A 16,451-nucleotide genomic window follows, 5' to 3' on the forward strand; every position below is an offset into this window, starting at 1 on the left:
GTATCTTGGTTTGAACATCCAAATATAATAAGCCCTCATACCATTAATTACCGTGCCTGAGTTCTTCTAAGTTCTTCTGAGTACCAAAATAAGTATTAACATCTTTATCTGATACCTGAGGTTGCAAAACCTGGTCACAGATGATTGAACTGTTCACGTAATGTTAAGGCTTTTTAAGAAGTCCACTAAGTTGTTTCTGCATTTTTAATAGCTGTACAGTTTGAATCAAGGATTTATTCACTTTTCTCCTTTTCTCTAGAGTTGGAGGCTGCCAAAAAGCAGGCGGAGATCGACAAGAAAGCTATAGATGCTCTTGTGAAGGAAAAGGATCTCCTAAACCAGGTGAGCTTGCATTAGTAATAATGAAAAACGAATCTCACAGCTTGGGAATGAAATGTCTAGTTTAAACACTCACAGCAACACAGGAATGTTGTAGAATAAGTAATGTTAAGTAAAGCATTCAGATTTCCTTAAGCAGATGCTCACACTGCTGCTTTTCTGTGTATTGAAATAGCATTAGTACCCATAGCCACATGAAAGTTTCTAAGTTTTAATGTACAAACAAACCATCAGGGAGTTAAAAAATACTACAGGTGTTTACTTTTATTGCAGACCTGTTACTTGATATCCAAAGAGTTTGTTACATCTATACTTTTACACTCTCTAGCATACAAAGTTTAATACTAATATCAGCAAACTGAGTCGTTGCTAGTAAAAGAACAAACCAAAATGTTGGTGCACCAATGTAGCAGCGTGGCAGGCTGTGCTAATAGTAATCCTTGCTTTTAGGTCTATTTCTCATACCAATCATTTTCTGTCAGGCCAAGGTTCTTGTACTGCAGGATAGCAGCTCATGTTTACGGGCGTTCCTGAAGTGTAATCTAGTAAATTCAATGCTAAAAGATGATTTCTGAGGTGCTTTACTTGGTATAGATTCACTGTTCTATATCTTGACTCCAGCAGAGGCTTAGATTTGGCAGGTGACAAATACCTGTTATGTACAGGGAAAGAAAGTTCAAAGTGGGATGAGGCAGCTGATTTTGTAAAGATGATACCTCGCTGTTTTCTTTTTAATCTTATGCATAATTTTAAATGAAGCTTGGTTGATTTCCAGTTTGAAATTGCTATTTGGGACATGAGAAGGAAGCATATTTGGTTATTTGTTTTTATTATTTATTTTACTGGCTATTGGCATGCTTTACAATCTAAATGCCTTAAAGCTGGTAAGGTTTTTCCAGTTTTTGGTTAATTCCACTTGTAAACAATCCTATCCATTATTTTGTAATGCAGATACTAGTATTTTAACTTCAAATCACAAAAAAACACTATTTAGCAACTCTGTTAGAGATTTAGTTTTGTTTTAAATCAGATGTGAGGCTCAAGTATTTCAACTGAACAAATTAGATAAGGAGTAATAACACTGGGAAGTCCATAATCCACCTAGACAATGGCATGTTTTTGTCATAGTGGTGGCAGTGTTGCCTTTTCAGCTCAAGAGTCATTATTTTATGTTCCCTGTAGCACTTGGTCAAGGCTAACAGTGCCACTCAGAAACAGATAAGTTTGGTGAAGATCCATGAGCAGTCAAAGAAGAGCTTGGAAGAAGAAATTGAAAAATATAAGAGTGAAGCTCAGAAACAACGGAAGATTATTTACCAATTAGAGAAGGACAGAGATAGTTTCATCAATGAAACCAGTGAGCTCAAAGAGAAGGTAGGAACAGTTCTTTGTACAAGTGGTTCTTTCCTGTCTTACTCAAAATGTAGAGATATATTCATTTCCTAATGTGCCAGTGAGAGGAAGCTTGGCTCAGTGGTCTTCACACAGTTTACAAACGTCTCTGGGGGAACCTCATCAATGGGTGTGTATTCTGTGAGAGACTTGGAGAACAGCCATGTATTTCTCTTATTCAGTGGTCATTTGGGAAATTGAACTAGGGCTGGAGTTCAGACCAAGACCTCTGACTTCTTATATCCGAGTTCCACAATTGAAACTGATACGCAACTAGAAATTACTCTTTGATTGTTCTGCCTTACCTGCAAAGGACCTTATCTTGCATACTAGTGTTGTCCTCAGATTGAGGCCAGTGAGAGCTGACAGTGCTTGACATCTTTGTATGAGACTCAGCATTTTGAAGGATTTGTCCCAGTAAGTGAAAGCATCTGAACAAGTTCAGGCTAGTCTGCAAAACAGAAGTTTTCCAGGAACAGCTGCTGAGAAACACTGCATAAAATTTGTGTTGCCCACTACCCATTACTATGTACAACTTTATTCCTGAGTATACTGTCAGGAATAATGGTTGTAACATATTCCATTAATTGCTGAAGATCACATTGAAGAGCCCTCCAAGAAGCTCATTGATTTACTGGGATTAGCTTTCAAGCTATTTCAACTCACAAGTTATTTGCTATCTTTTCACTTTAAAATTATCCTTTCCAACTTCGTGTGACCAGGGTTTTTTAAATCATTTTCAAATGGTATATGTTCCCTTGTCTAGAATACCTTTTGTCATTTCCATGAAATAATATTCCACAAAAGTGAGATTTGTCTTTGTTGCAAAGTCATATTTTGCATCTTTCCCTCACAGTGCATTTCTAACGGTATGAATATGAGTTAAGAACATTGTAAACTAGGGCCGGGGAGTAATTCATAACACTCAGAACTACAAGGCTTTTGCTTTCAATTCTGATCAGGGTTGCTCACAATATTATGAGGGTGAAAATGATAAATGTTTGCTTGTTGACTTCCCCCCCCTCCCCCATCACTTTGGGTGCAAATTTTCTGTCGTTTCTTATAAGGCAGAGCCTGAGTAAATGGGTTATTGCGGCAAATGAAGAGACAGGACGCAGCTTGATGCAAGCAAATGTCAATTTATTGTACAGAAGCACGCGTTTTTATACACTTTCAGAAGCTGCGCGTTTTAAACAGATTGGTTCTTGAAGCTAAGCATTGCATACTAGGCAATCCCTGATTGGTGGTTAACTACCAGCAATTAACCACAAGGTGTTACCTTTCCTTGGCGCCATCCGTCTCCCACTCCCCTGTGCTCTGTAAACACGCCTCATCGTGTTAATAGTCTAGACAAGCTCGAGCACATTCCCCTCAGCTAACTGATTGCCGCGCATGGTCCTAGTTTCCAGCCCGCTCCTGCAGGTTATGACACCTGAGCTGTTTGTATCATGACACCTACGTTGTGATTACAAGTTTCTGAAGGACTTGCGTGCCTCTGTAGTTCACTAAAGGGGCAATTCCTGACTCAGCTTGCAGGTGAGGAGCAGGCAGAGCAGTTCTGAGTACAGGAGTATGTGAGACAATAGTCTTGTCCCTGCAGAGGTTCCCTACATGAAATTACATGTTGTTTGGAAGGATAAGATGGGGCAAAACACAGGGTAGAAGGAGGACATAAGATCAGGATTATTATAGCCAATAAGTAATATTTGGGTTAGCTGTCTGACCCGTGCAGGCTCAAGAAGCTGTGGCAAAACCACAGGAGCCATTTCACAACTGGTGGGGAATGAGCTGTTGATGGGCAGTAATCATATGGCCAGTCAATGCTCTTCTGTTGCTATCTAGCTGGCTCTGAAGGAGCTTGCTGCACACCCCCGAACTCTGTAAGAGCTGGTAAAGAGCCAAATCCATCTAAGTCCAAAGACTTCTTGGAACTCCTGCAAGGCAGACAGAACTACGCTGGCTCTGAAAGCTATCTGGTTACTTACAGCAGCAGTATAGAGCAGCAGAATTCCTCTTTCAAAATCATCATTCAGTACTGAGTAACTGATGAACAGAGTCAGCAAAGTTATATCCACAACAGCAGAATACTTCAGTGGTGACAATTTGTGCTAGACTTGCTCTTCTAATTATTGGCATGGTTGACCGCTCATTTCTACCATTTTTAAGCCGGTGTCACTTGTTGAATAGTCTTACTTCTAGGTTAGCCAGTGCAAATAAGAAAAAAATCCGGCTCTTTGTTGCATAGCCTGTATTACTCAGTCGTAATTTTTGTAGAATATGTATTTCTTGAATTTATATTCTTAGATTATGAAATTTTAGTTTCCCTGTGGAAAGTTTAAGCTGCTGAAAAGGGAACAGTGAAGTATTACCCTCCAGTCTCGCCTGAAGTGTTCCCTGATTGCACCTTATGAGAGGTCACAAAACCAGTCTCTAATACATTGTTTTTTCAAAAAAAGCCATTTGCAATGTAAAGTTCACAGTTCAACAACACATTTGGGGGCAGGGGGGGAATTTCTTTTATACATTTGCATACTTTTTTGGAAAACTTAATGCTCAACAGGCATATCATTAAGACCATGACAGCACTTACTGGAATGGCTAAATAAAAGTAAGCAAATAAGGACACACCATTACTGAGATTTTGAGTAGGTTTGCTGATCTGAGCAGGTAACCAACAGCAGATGATAGTGAAGTATACAGTTAAAAAAACCTGTGAAGGGTACAGAAGAAAACTATGAATATCTTAATACTTTCTGCTTAGCTTTGGACCCTCATTGCTAAATCTGAGAGGTGTAATGTGCTATCAACTGAATCAGAATTGAGGATGCTCATCCTCCCACAGGGCTCTGCTGGGAAACATTGCATGTATCCTTTCTGTATTTATAAGGGAGAATTATTTGGGTTTAATCATTCCTGAAAAAGCAGAGTCAGCATCCAGCCTGTGAGCACAACTCAGACAACTTGGTCCACAAGCTTATTGCACTGATGTTGTTTCAAAACCAAGTAAAAGACTTACAAATGCAGTGACCTATTTTCAAATCTTACTGCAGCCTATGCTCACCGTAGTGTGGGTAGAAAACATATCTTATTGATTTCTTCTCCCTGCTGTTGGTATTGGCAGGTTGTTTTAACAGAAAAGGAAGAGGTGGGAGCAGGTTATAAACTTGAGACTGTGTTTTTGTATTGCACTGTAAGCAGTCCCTGGGATCCTCTGCAGTCAGCTACAAATGTGCTGGAATCGTATTCCTGCTGCTGTAATAAAATTTTCTATATTTAGCCATTCCCTACCTTCAAAGTTGGTTGGAGGTACCAGGTAGAATGATCAATTAATTAAGCTCCTGCCCAAACAGTGAAACCTCAAGGCTTTACAGCTAAGCAAGGGACAACACTGTCAACTGCAAACTTTGCAGTTATTGACTGTTTGATGTAAACATTTTTTATTCTTCTGTTTGGACATATGAACATAAATCTTAGCTTAAACTGCTACCTTCAAAAACAGAGTCAGGAGAACTGGGTATGAAATGCAGTTGTGAATTGACTTTTCTCCTGGATTTTGTCCATGTGATTCCTCAGCTTTTTCTTTAAGGCTTGGTCTTTTTCCCAGCTTTAAGGGTGGCATTATTTTCTCCCCCAGGCAGTGAACTGGAAAAATTATATTCTTGATGTGTGTACTCCTTAATTTTCTTTTTATTTCTTATAATCTTCCTTCTTTGTAATGCTGGATTCTGTTTGAATACTGCTTGTTTGTACAGCAGGAGGAGGGCTCTTGCATTTAAAAAAAATAATTAGGAAGCCCATCATAATGATTAACAACTATTTGTATTATTGTTCCTTTAATATAGTAATTCCTATGTATTGTTCTGGTGGTAATTGTTCAATAAAGTTGTCTGTAAAGTTTTGTTTATTGATAATGCATGTGATCATATCGTCCTACAGTGTACAATACTCCATTCTCTTTAGGTAATCTTCACATCATTATTTCTAATCCTTCCTAGAAGCAGCTAATTGTGATTACCTACTTATTTAGATCAAGTGTAAGTTACATTAACTGACTTTATTATTGTTATAATTATATATCAACACTGTGATCATGTGTTCGTTAGAAAAACGTTGGCTTATTGGAATGTAGAAGTGCATGCAGGGCTGCTTGGGAAAACATGTGTTTTTATTCATCTTATCATACAGCTGACATTCAAAACAACATACAAAATCTGACTTTGCTCTATAAATAACCTAAGGCTATTCTTGATGAAAGCCATTTGTGTTGATCTTGTTGAATCTGCTCAGTTGTAATATTTTCAATAGCTCCTTAAATTAAATATGTGCACATCTATAAATTTGAGCCTTGAATAAAACCTAGGTATCAGATTAAAATAAAATATTGTCCCACATAAGCAATCCAGAAGGGTTAAACTTGTACTGGGACTGAAGTGATTTTTTTAGCTGTAGTTAAAACTTCTTATCACAGGGATTTGAACTTGTTATCTTAGAAAATCATGAACTCTTCCCCATCCTTACAATCTTGTGATGATGGTTTAATCATGTTCACTTCCTTCTTTCTGCTTTAGATCCTGCAGCACATGAAAGATATTGAAATACGGGAAATGCAGATCCGTGACTGTAAGAAGAAGATAGAAGAGTCTGCGGTTGAATTAAAACAGGAACAAAGCCGCTGTGAAGCTGTGAGAATAGAGAAGAACCTATACAGTAAAAATCTGGTTGAAGCTAAGGTAGTAATACATTTTTCCTTGTGTTTCTCTCTCTGCTCATTTTTTTTTCTGATGTAATTTTTATTTATTTAAAGGAAAACTCATTGTATAAATGGCAGAAGTGGTTTCTTAATTCCTGTGTGTTTTGAGGAAATAAATATCTTAGGTCTCTGACATTTTATCTGGAAGGTTTCTATTTGGACTGGAAACATGAGTCCTCAGACATCGTGGCAATATCTGTGCTTCAAACCATGCATAAAATCATGGTACGCTGGAGCTACAGAATCATAAAACCCTATAATGGAAGAAAATTTTTTCCTTTCCATCTTGGCTCCAGTCTGTTTTATTCATTTAGGGTTTGTCTGCATGTATGGGAAAGAGGGAAGAGGGGGAATAAGATTCCCTCCTTAGCCCTGAATACGTTTGTACTTTATTGTGAATCATGAATTAGAAAGCAGAGGGAATACTTTTCCATTTGAAGTGGGATTTTCTGACGGAACTTAATGCTTCCATCTCACTTGTTCCTTTCAGGGAGTGTAGTTTTCCTCAGATAATGGTTCTCTCCATTTATATTTCTTCTTTGGAGATCTCACAATGCTGGAGGAAGAGGACAGATCACTTAAGGATACATTCTGTTATTGTGATGTAAAGATCTAGAATACTACACAAATCCTATCGTAATTGGCAGAGATTGGGACCTTGTATAGCTGTGATTTCCAGCCTTGGGTTATTTCAAAATAAAAATTTATAACATAAACATACATAGTAGATTACAAATTCATACTCTGGTTTGAATAAGTAGATGTTTTATTTGAGAAGCAGATGGGAATTAACTGTCTTAAGTTCATATCCAGCTGTGTGCTGAACTTGATTAGGAATGAACTATTTTGGCATTTATATGAGACACTTCACTTGACCTTTGTTTGCCTGTCATCATTGGATGTGGTGTTGGGGTTCTTGGTGCTCAAAAAAAATCTCTCAAAAGAAATAAGGGTGAAAAATTGCAACACTGATGACTTTATTTTTTTTTTAAAGGTACAACATAAATTTGTGTACTTAAAAAGAACTGGCATTTATGTGTGACATATGTATGGCACTTACAAATTGAGGCAATGAACTTATCAGCCTTTTCAGGTTTTGAATATTATGTGGTGGTATACACAATGCTGCTTACAGTTCCAGTTGTTAGAGGCTGGTGTTTAGGTTTTAATAGCTTGCTTGGCTTACCATAAAATGTTTTTAGCAAGTCCTGTGTGAGTAGGTAGCTGACCCCAAAAGATCTTTTGGCCAAGGTTATGTGTAGCCGTGAAAAAATAGCCATTCAAAGTTCAGTAACGTCAGCCAGCCATGAAAGAAAAAGAAAATGTGGTTGTGTTAAAAATTATGGTAAATTCTTTTTTCTTTGGGGAAGTAAACCAAATTTGCACAAGGTTGTTTAGGTAAAGCTAGTTGTAAGTATTTTTGGATTGCTTAATGTGAAAAGATACCCTGTTGCCCACCTTGCTAGTGGTCTCCAGAGTACTATAGTGTTCAGCTCAGTAAAATCTTTTGGAAAAGATATGCTGGCAGGCTGTTAATATGAGATAAATATCTGATTATTTAATCCTTGGGGTTTCTTTTAGTGTTATGAGCTCATTTGTTTAAGCAAGTTGATTAGGAGAGCTGTTTGCAAAAATTATGTGTTCTTACTGTTCTTCATTAAATGAAGAATTAGGAATGTATTTGGGTATGTCTGTGAGGTGGCAGCCTCTGGCAGAGGAATAATAATTGCTTCTAAAGCTACTTTCATTAGATCCAGAAGAGCACGTCCGTCTAAGCATTGAATTTAATAGCTTCCATTTCATGTCACAACTGTGCTGTCACTGCAATGAGTTGAAACAGTTCTTTAATTTTGTACATGCAGGCATCTCTGTGCTGTGAGTAGAAATACTCCTAGTGATCTGATCTCTGCAGTGCTACCTGGATTTTTGTTCTCTTTTTTGAGCATAAAATGTATGATAAATATTCTCATACCAGGGACTTCTCAATCTGTGAGCATACTTTTTTCCCCCTTGCACCTGTATGCAAGCTAGTGCATAGGCAAAATGGAGACGAGCATTTCCCATACTCCTTTGCAGGCATATGGGTATCTTACCTAAGGATATGTTCATTTGCACAAAACGAGCTTCCCTCCAAATATTTGTGCCCAACTGCATACAACCTTTTTGAAAAACACATTACTAGAAGCATGAAAACAGATGGGTAGGATCAGAATGTTATTAATTTACATTGACTGCTAGTTCTTGTTGTGTGTCTAGCACTTTAGATGGCTTATTATACTTACAATTGCTGGTCATTATTTTTGTCAATGCTTCAAAGGCTTTTTTACTACAGTGTCATACTGGCATAAACAAAAAAATGTCATTTAATGAAACTGTTTTTTTCTGTTGGATTAAAAAGTAGTGTCTTGTGGTATGTACAACAGGTCTCCTCTCGAGCACGGTGGCTACATCTTACCAACATTAAAAGAGTCTGAACTCTGAATCACAAACCTGCTCTTTTTTGCTCCCTCTCTGTGATTGCACTTCCTGTCCTATTAGGATGAGGTGGCAGAAATGAAGAAGCAACTGAAAACTGTGACACATCAGGTGGATGAGCTGAAAGAGACGATTGCAGACAAAGAAGCAGCCCTTGTGAGAGCACGTCTAGAACATCAGCGAATAGAGAGGATGGAAGAATCATTGAAAGTAAGAGCCTTTACATGTATGCCTTCTTACAAAGGAAGGTTTCCATAATTTCACAAACTGCATTGTTCCTGGTCTGTGGTGGTTTTGCTGTATTTTAGTAAACTATTCTGTAATTGAAGCACAATATGCCAGTATGCTTTAGAGGTATTAGTTACTCAAATCTTCTGTGTATAAGACAAATCTAAATTTTGCCTGTAATTACAGTCGAAAGGTCCTGGATTGTCTGTTAGAAGCTTTAAATCTCCTGGTGACTGAACATATGTACTAGAAAGTTCCATTTTGCTTGCAGAAATGTGGATTTTCGGGATAGCCTGATTCTAGCAAACTTTTAAAATGTAGACCCTTATAATTCAAGTTTTTCTTTTAAAAATCTTTTTTTCTTTCTGCTGTTTATAAGCGCAAACCCCATTATATTACACTTCACAATCTTGTATTTCTGTGTGACTAGCAAGCATTAGTCTTCTGGGAGTTAAGCAGTACCTTTTAGTAGGTCCCTCTGCACAGAAAGTTATTTTAATATTGTGGTATAAAGCAGCAAGAATCTGTTCTAAATCAAAGGAAATCTGAGCTTGAAGCTCTGCTGCTTCTTCTCAGCACTGGCTACAGCCCATCGTTAGATAAGCTATTAATGTGTGGTGATACCTCAAACTAGTCTGCTGTGCTCTTGAAAGATTTAAGGCGTTAGTGTCCACAGCAGCTTATTTTTTCTCTTCGCTAAGCACTAGAAAAAAACAAACCCAGGAAACAAACAACACCTCCCCAAAACAGAAGTCCCCTGCCACTTCCCACAATGTTTTCTTCTGTCAGTTTATTGCTATGCTGCAATGACTCCTTGAGTTTTTAGCCTCTCTCAGCACATTACAGTTATGACAAGATGTCAATAGAGCTTTGTAGAAAGGTGATGAATTGGTGTTCTTGTACCTGATCTGTCTCAGAGTTGTCCTATCAGTGATGGAGAAGTCAAACAGTGTCTCATTTCCTGTGTGCAGCTTTCTGCCTTAACTAGTCTCCAATTCTGTCTCATCACCTCAGAACTGTCCGCCATCCATTTGAGAAACATATGATTGCTACATGGTTTATCCACTCAATTATTCACTAGCAAGTATGTCCATACACTGACATCACATTACTGACTAGCTTCAGGGCATTGTGGTCTTCCACCTGAGTGACTTTGCTGAATACTAAAGCAGAATAGAATTCAAAGAGGGAACTGACTGACACAGGCACAAAAGAACCCAATTATTTGTGTAGCAAGCCGGGTTCAGTTTGTCTTGTTTGTGCTGATGTGAAGGAAACAAGCAAGCTGTTCCTGGGAACTCAGTTTAAAGAACGTGCTAAGTCATGGAGGACTGGGATTCATAGGAGCGAGATTATACAGACATTGGATTTATGCTTGCCTCAGCTGGCATAAAGGTCTTAAAAATGTGTACTCATGGTAAATGAAATAGAGGATGCCTGATCCAGGCTTCATTAACAGCCAGTACAATGCCATCTTTTGGTTTCAGTTGGCTTTCATACAAGCTTGTGGATCGGACTGGTTTAACAAAGCATCTGGATGTTGAAAAATATGTCTGAAAGCTGTAAGAACTATGGCCCTCCAGGTTTGAGGTGCTGTCAAGTGCTTTTGTATATTTTTTGTAGATGTTCAAGCATGCCTTTTTTTTTTTTTTTTGTAGTGTTTTCTAGAAATCTGGATGTAAAACCTCTGACTTCTTATTTCAGCATTCTGTCTAGCCTGTTATACCTTTTATAAAATTTGTATTTTGCTCCCACCTCTAGGTCAAAAAAACCACCCCTCCTCACTTATGCTAATATTTCAAAATCTAAACAAGAATCTGTTTTGAATGTTTAAGATATCAGCATAGGTCCCAGATAAATTATTCATTCTTGCAGATTGTTCTTCAGTTCTTACAAACTCTCTGAACCAACTTCAGATAAGCTGTGCTGATTTACAGCAATTTCAGGCCTGACCATTTTTCTGCTTGCACAGTGACTGTGTTTATTAATTTCCTTTTCTCTTTTCTAATGTACACAGGCCCTCATACTGTAGTTTTTAGTGTATTTAATCTAATTCAAAGTCCTGTTAGCTTGTGGGGCCTTTGTGTGGCTTAGAGTATTTATGTTCTATACAGTACAAGGCGGTTCAGATTTATTTTAACTTAGTGTGTTCCAGTGAGGAGATTTGTTTATATGAATGTTTGCTGTCAACATCTAATGCCACTTCTTGTTTATAACTCATATTTTTTCTGACAAAAGGAGAACATAGAATTTTGATATATTAAAAAAATATTATCCAGCAATGCCGAACACATGAGCAGTTTTACATTTGTAGACAGCTTTAGCACAGTGTTGATTGCATTTCAATATGAAGTGGCTTGCATTTTTATTCAGCTGATGGATTCTGATGAACATCTAACACTGAGTAAGAGCAATATGAGTGTTGCACATATGGGAAAATGAGAATTTTATTAAAGAAAATAAGAATGGAACAAGCTATTTTATTATGATGATGGAACTGTTTCTGTCTTAAATCAATGTTTCTTCAGGTGCAGCCTTCATCGCAGCCTCATTCTTTCAGCATTGTGTGATGCTGTTTCCCAAAAGGCAGCTTGAACACCATCCTTTATAAGGGTCAGGGCTGTGGCAAATTTTGAGTCAAGGCTTGAAAGTTTTCATATCTATGAAAATGGACTGTAGTCAGCTAGTTCTATTTTGGCTCTAACTAATTGCTTAGCAGTGATAGAAATACCTAATAATCCAAGAAGACCTTATTAGTTTTTATCTACATACATGGCTTGAGTTATAGAGTTCATCACAGGAGGGTAGCATTATTCGGCACATTCCAGCGTTAGTTCGTTAGTAGTGTGCAATCACTGTAACAGTGTATTACTTTTCCTGTACTTAAGGACAGCCCCTCTTTTCCCAGTCTTCCTCATCTACACATCCACTAAAAAAAGTGCTAAAGCTCTTTAATTTTACTGTTCCATGCCTGGTTGCCATCTTCACCACCAATTCTGTTATTCTGAAGCCATATTTGATGTCCCAAGTTGATGCTGATTTGTATTACAAAGGATATTTTGTTACCCTTTCCAGCAAGGCTGAACTATCCCTTCTCACATCCCAGACTGACTTTGAACAACTCAATTGAAAAGCTTTCCGAATGTGACCTATTTAAGTTAAAAAAAATGGTTTTTAAATGAGGTGTCTCTGAATTACAACCATTGTTGTAGATAAAAATTCATTCAAATCTCTATTTTGTATAACACAATGATACTAAAATACTGTCCACACCATTTCTTTATGGGTCTTCATGCTTGCTTGTCTTAGTGGTGTGTTCTCAAAAACTAAGAAAAGGTGTACATTTCAGGAAACAAACAAAAAAGTATGATACTTCATTAGAATCCTAACTATTAATCCCAGGTTTATGTGATGGGAAGTTGTTACCAAGTGCAGTTTACCTGTATTCTCTGATTCCCAATAGGCTGAACTGCTTAAGATGAAAGAACAGGCTTTGGAAACCAAACAATTTATAGAAAGTCAGGAGGAAAAAGAGAAAAACCTCCTAAAAATCATTGGTGAAGCTGATGCTGAGAGGCTGAAGCAGAAGAAGGAATATGACCAGGTAGAAATCTCTTGGCTTTTCAAACACACTGCGTTCTGTTCCCTCGTTGTTCAGTGTTATCAGCTACTGTAAATGTGGTACTACTAAAGCTTTATAGTGCCATTGAAACGCGAATGTTCAGATGCTACAGTGAACAGAATACATAGTTTATATTGTTCGTGTGACTGAACCGTTATAGGGGAAACTTCGGCCCTTGTCATAATTCTTTCACTAATAACAGTGAAACCTCTTAATACACATGATTTTGACTGATGCAAATACTTCGGGAGTGTACTGTAACTGAGATTATTGCTTTGCCCTGCATACTCAGGTTATCAGCGAGAGAAACATCCTAGGGTCCCAGCTTGCTCGGTGCAATGATAAAGTGGCTTTGCTCTATGAAAAGACAAAAATCCAGCAGTCCATCTTAAACAAGGGTGAAATCCAGTACCGACAGAGAATGGAAGACATCCGACTTCTCAAGCTGGAAATCAAAAGACTTCGGTGTGAGAAGGGAGTACTTGGCAAGAGTGTGTCTGAAGTTGAGGAGCTCAGGTAGAAAAGCTGATTAAATATATTTCCATAGTGACTGCATCCCTGATTCTGTGTTTGAGATGGAAAATGTTTTATGCATGGTGAAGATTTGTATCAACAAACATTATACCTTGGAAAAGGGGATTGTTTGCTTTGACCTCAAACACATACTGGGTTAAATTCACAAAACAATTTATCAGCAATTAAGAAAAAATAAAATATAGGAAGGAGGAAAGAAGGAAGAAAGGCATCTTGGCCAAAGCTGAAATAGTTTCTCTGTTTCCCCTTGTACTGTCAGTTACTGCCTACAGAATAAACTTGACAGACAGCTGCAGAAAAGGTGTTCATAGTTCAGTGAACTGCTTAGTGGTACCCGAGGCCCAAATTAGTGGAACTGCTTTTTATGAAGCAATCCACAGAGGACAGAGGAACACTTGATATATTTATAACAAACCTCTGCACATTTTCAGTGCTCTTTCCTTCCAGATTTGTATGCAGACTTGCTCTCTGGGAAAGATTTAGTTAAATTTTCATTGAAGGTTTTGTTTCTTTAAAACAGAAGTTTAATAGCCCCAGCCTAATTTATTTTTTTCCTCTGGTTTAATGCTTCCTTTTTTTTTTTTTTTTTAAATGCTTCCATATTTGAGATGCATTCTTTGCTGATAGGAAACTATTGTCATTTTCTATAGAATCTGTCTTGGTTTGTAAGGAGAGGTGGCTATGTTTTTTTTGCAGATAACCATCATAGTACTTCTATGTAGATACTGCAGGTTTTGGGTGAGATCTTTAGCTTTACTGTATCAGTCTAATTCCGTGGCTTTCACCAGAGCAAATTATCTTCAGTCTGTGGTCAGTCCCGTTGACCTCAGTGGAATTATGCCAGTTTGATTTCATGTAAGAGAAAAGAGAGCTGGGCATAAAACATTAGCAATTGCAGTTTTCATCGACTGATTGCAGACAGGAATAGGATTTGAACTTGCTGCCCAAATGCATTCAGCTGAAAGTCTGTTACTGTATTGAAACTCAGTAACGGTATTGAAGTATAGTGCGATGCATGCCATGATGGGTGGATCAATTCTTGCTAACTGCAGAAGCAATCACATACTTTAATGAAGTCCAAAACCATCATGAAAACTGCCTGTCGAAAGACCCCATTTATCATTTGTGCTACTAATTAGCTTTCTTGATTTGCCAATTGGAGAAGTGGGATTTTTTCGTCTTCCATAACCTTGTCCAACCTCGCCGTTCCAAAAACGCCTTTTTCTCTCTAGTGAACTAAATGTAACTCTAAGCTTAGCGGGAAAAGATTCAGTGGTGGAATAGGCACATGGTGATCTTCCACCCCCTTTTGAACTTGTAGAAGCTACAGGATCCACCCACTAAAGCGGTAAGGGTCAGACCACTGCAAAATGTGCCCTTTTTTCCTGCCCCTCATCCTCTATCCCCACTGTAATAGCCTAGTTGTCAAAACACCCTGGGAGTGCTCAACAAATTTTAAATCCAGCAACAATTCACCCCTGAAATTTCCTGAGGAAAGGTAATAACAATAAAAGAAATGAAACTTGGGTTCTAGAGTGCGTTTTACTTTCTGGATTGTGTGAGCCATGTAGATTTAAAACCTTTCAAACAGAAGCTGTTAGACTCAATACAGCAGTAATTGGATATGACCCTATAACTGATTTGTAGGTCACTCGAGATGAATTAATTGTCCTTCTGGCCTTAATGTATGTGAGATATGGACAGTGAGATCCAGTAGGTTGTGTGGAGCAGATTCCCACAGAACTCCAGAGCTGATGAAAAGTCCCTTTTTTGAGCCATTCTTACTAAAGTGAGCAAAGAGGTCTAGTTGTGTTATCTTCTGGTTCCATCTGTTTAGTGGTATCAGTCTTCACTCTTAATCACAAGAGTCACTTTTCTAGTGTGGTAGTGGATGAGGGAATGTTTTCTAAATGTCTGTATTAGTGCCTTGGTCATATTGATGTGGTTTTGGTGTGGTTTTTTTCTTTTTAAAGACAGAAAGTTCATCACATGCAGAAGGAACTATTAAGGGAACAGGCTCGGTGCAAAGTTTTGGAAAAAGAACTGGAGAATCCCTTGAATGTTCACAGATGGAGAAAATTAGAGGTGATGTGTCAGCATTTCAAGTTCCCAAAGCCCATACTACCAAATCAGTGACACAGCACAAAGCCTATTTCCATTTACTGTTATGCAAATTATGTGGAGGGGCAGGCAGACTGAAATTTCCATAGTACCGGTGGAACGGTTAACTGCTGAATGGCTTCCTTGCACAATGCAATCAGTGTTATTTTTGTGTCACTTTCTCAACGAAAAATTGCAGAGGGATTTGTAAAGAGCCAGTCAAATGCTAAAGGGAATAAGAATGCATCAGGTGAATTTAGAAGGGGTGATTCCTTAACATGGATGATGAGAAAGAAGATGATAGGGGAAAGACACAATCCTACCCTTACCAGTTAGGGGATGTAGATGGGATGAAAGCCCAGAGTTAGAAAGGGTCATAGATCAGGTAGACTTGGGGATGGATAGATGTGAAGTCAGAAGGTAAATTACATCTGTGAGAAAAGGAAGAGGCCTCCACATAAACAGTGCTGGCTTCCCAAAGATAGCCAATCCAGGTAATGTGAGTTCAACTGTTAACGTAAACAGCAAATCTAAATTTTCACAGTATTGAATCTGCCAAATGAAGGGGGGAAAAAAATCCATCAAGGACAAACAAAATACATGAACATCAATTGGTATCACTGGATATTTTTGAAGTAAGTCAGAGCCAGCTGAGATTTCTCTGTTACATGGATCTCTGATCTGATGCCAGCCTGGGTTGTTTAGCTGCTCTAATAATGAGTAGTAACATGCTGGTCCCTACAGAAGCAGAGCTGAGGATTTTGGCTGTGCTTACTAGCACAGCAGTTAATTTCTGATCCTTCCGTACTGAGCTTAAAGCTGAATGGTGTGCTTAGCTTTTCTCATGGAAGGGAGATAAAATGCAGGATGGTGAACTAGGTTAAAGACATCTAGGTACAATCTCCAGCAGCACCTTGTAACAAAGGAAAATCAGGCCAGTCAAAACATCCAGTGTTGGGCAAATGAATATAAGAAGAGACTGATAATGGGAAATCACATCATTCCATTCTA

The 16,451-nt window shown here is 38.1% G+C and overlaps 1 protein-coding gene across 1 annotated transcript in view; it reads left to right on the forward strand.

The window, feature by feature from the left end:
• The window catches only part of CFAP58 (cilia and flagella associated protein 58), a 60,566-nt gene that overhangs the window by 17,545 nt on the left and 26,570 nt on the right, over positions 1-16,451 (forward strand). Inside the window, exons 8-14 of the mRNA XM_027789295.2 lie at positions 260-342; positions 1,522-1,713; positions 6,300-6,461; positions 9,020-9,166; positions 12,648-12,788; positions 13,099-13,322; positions 15,314-15,425. Coding sequence (XP_027645096.2) covers positions 260-342; positions 1,522-1,713; positions 6,300-6,461; positions 9,020-9,166; positions 12,648-12,788; positions 13,099-13,322; positions 15,314-15,425 — 1,061 coding nt within the window. The remainder of the gene's footprint in view (positions 1-259; positions 343-1,521; positions 1,714-6,299; positions 6,462-9,019; positions 9,167-12,647; positions 12,789-13,098; positions 13,323-15,313; positions 15,426-16,451) is intronic.

This window comes from Falco peregrinus, chromosome 1 (assembly GCF_023634155.1).
Source record: "Falco peregrinus isolate bFalPer1 chromosome 1, bFalPer1.pri, whole genome shotgun sequence".
NCBI classification, from domain to species: Eukaryota; Metazoa; Chordata; class Aves; order Falconiformes; family Falconidae; genus Falco; species Falco peregrinus.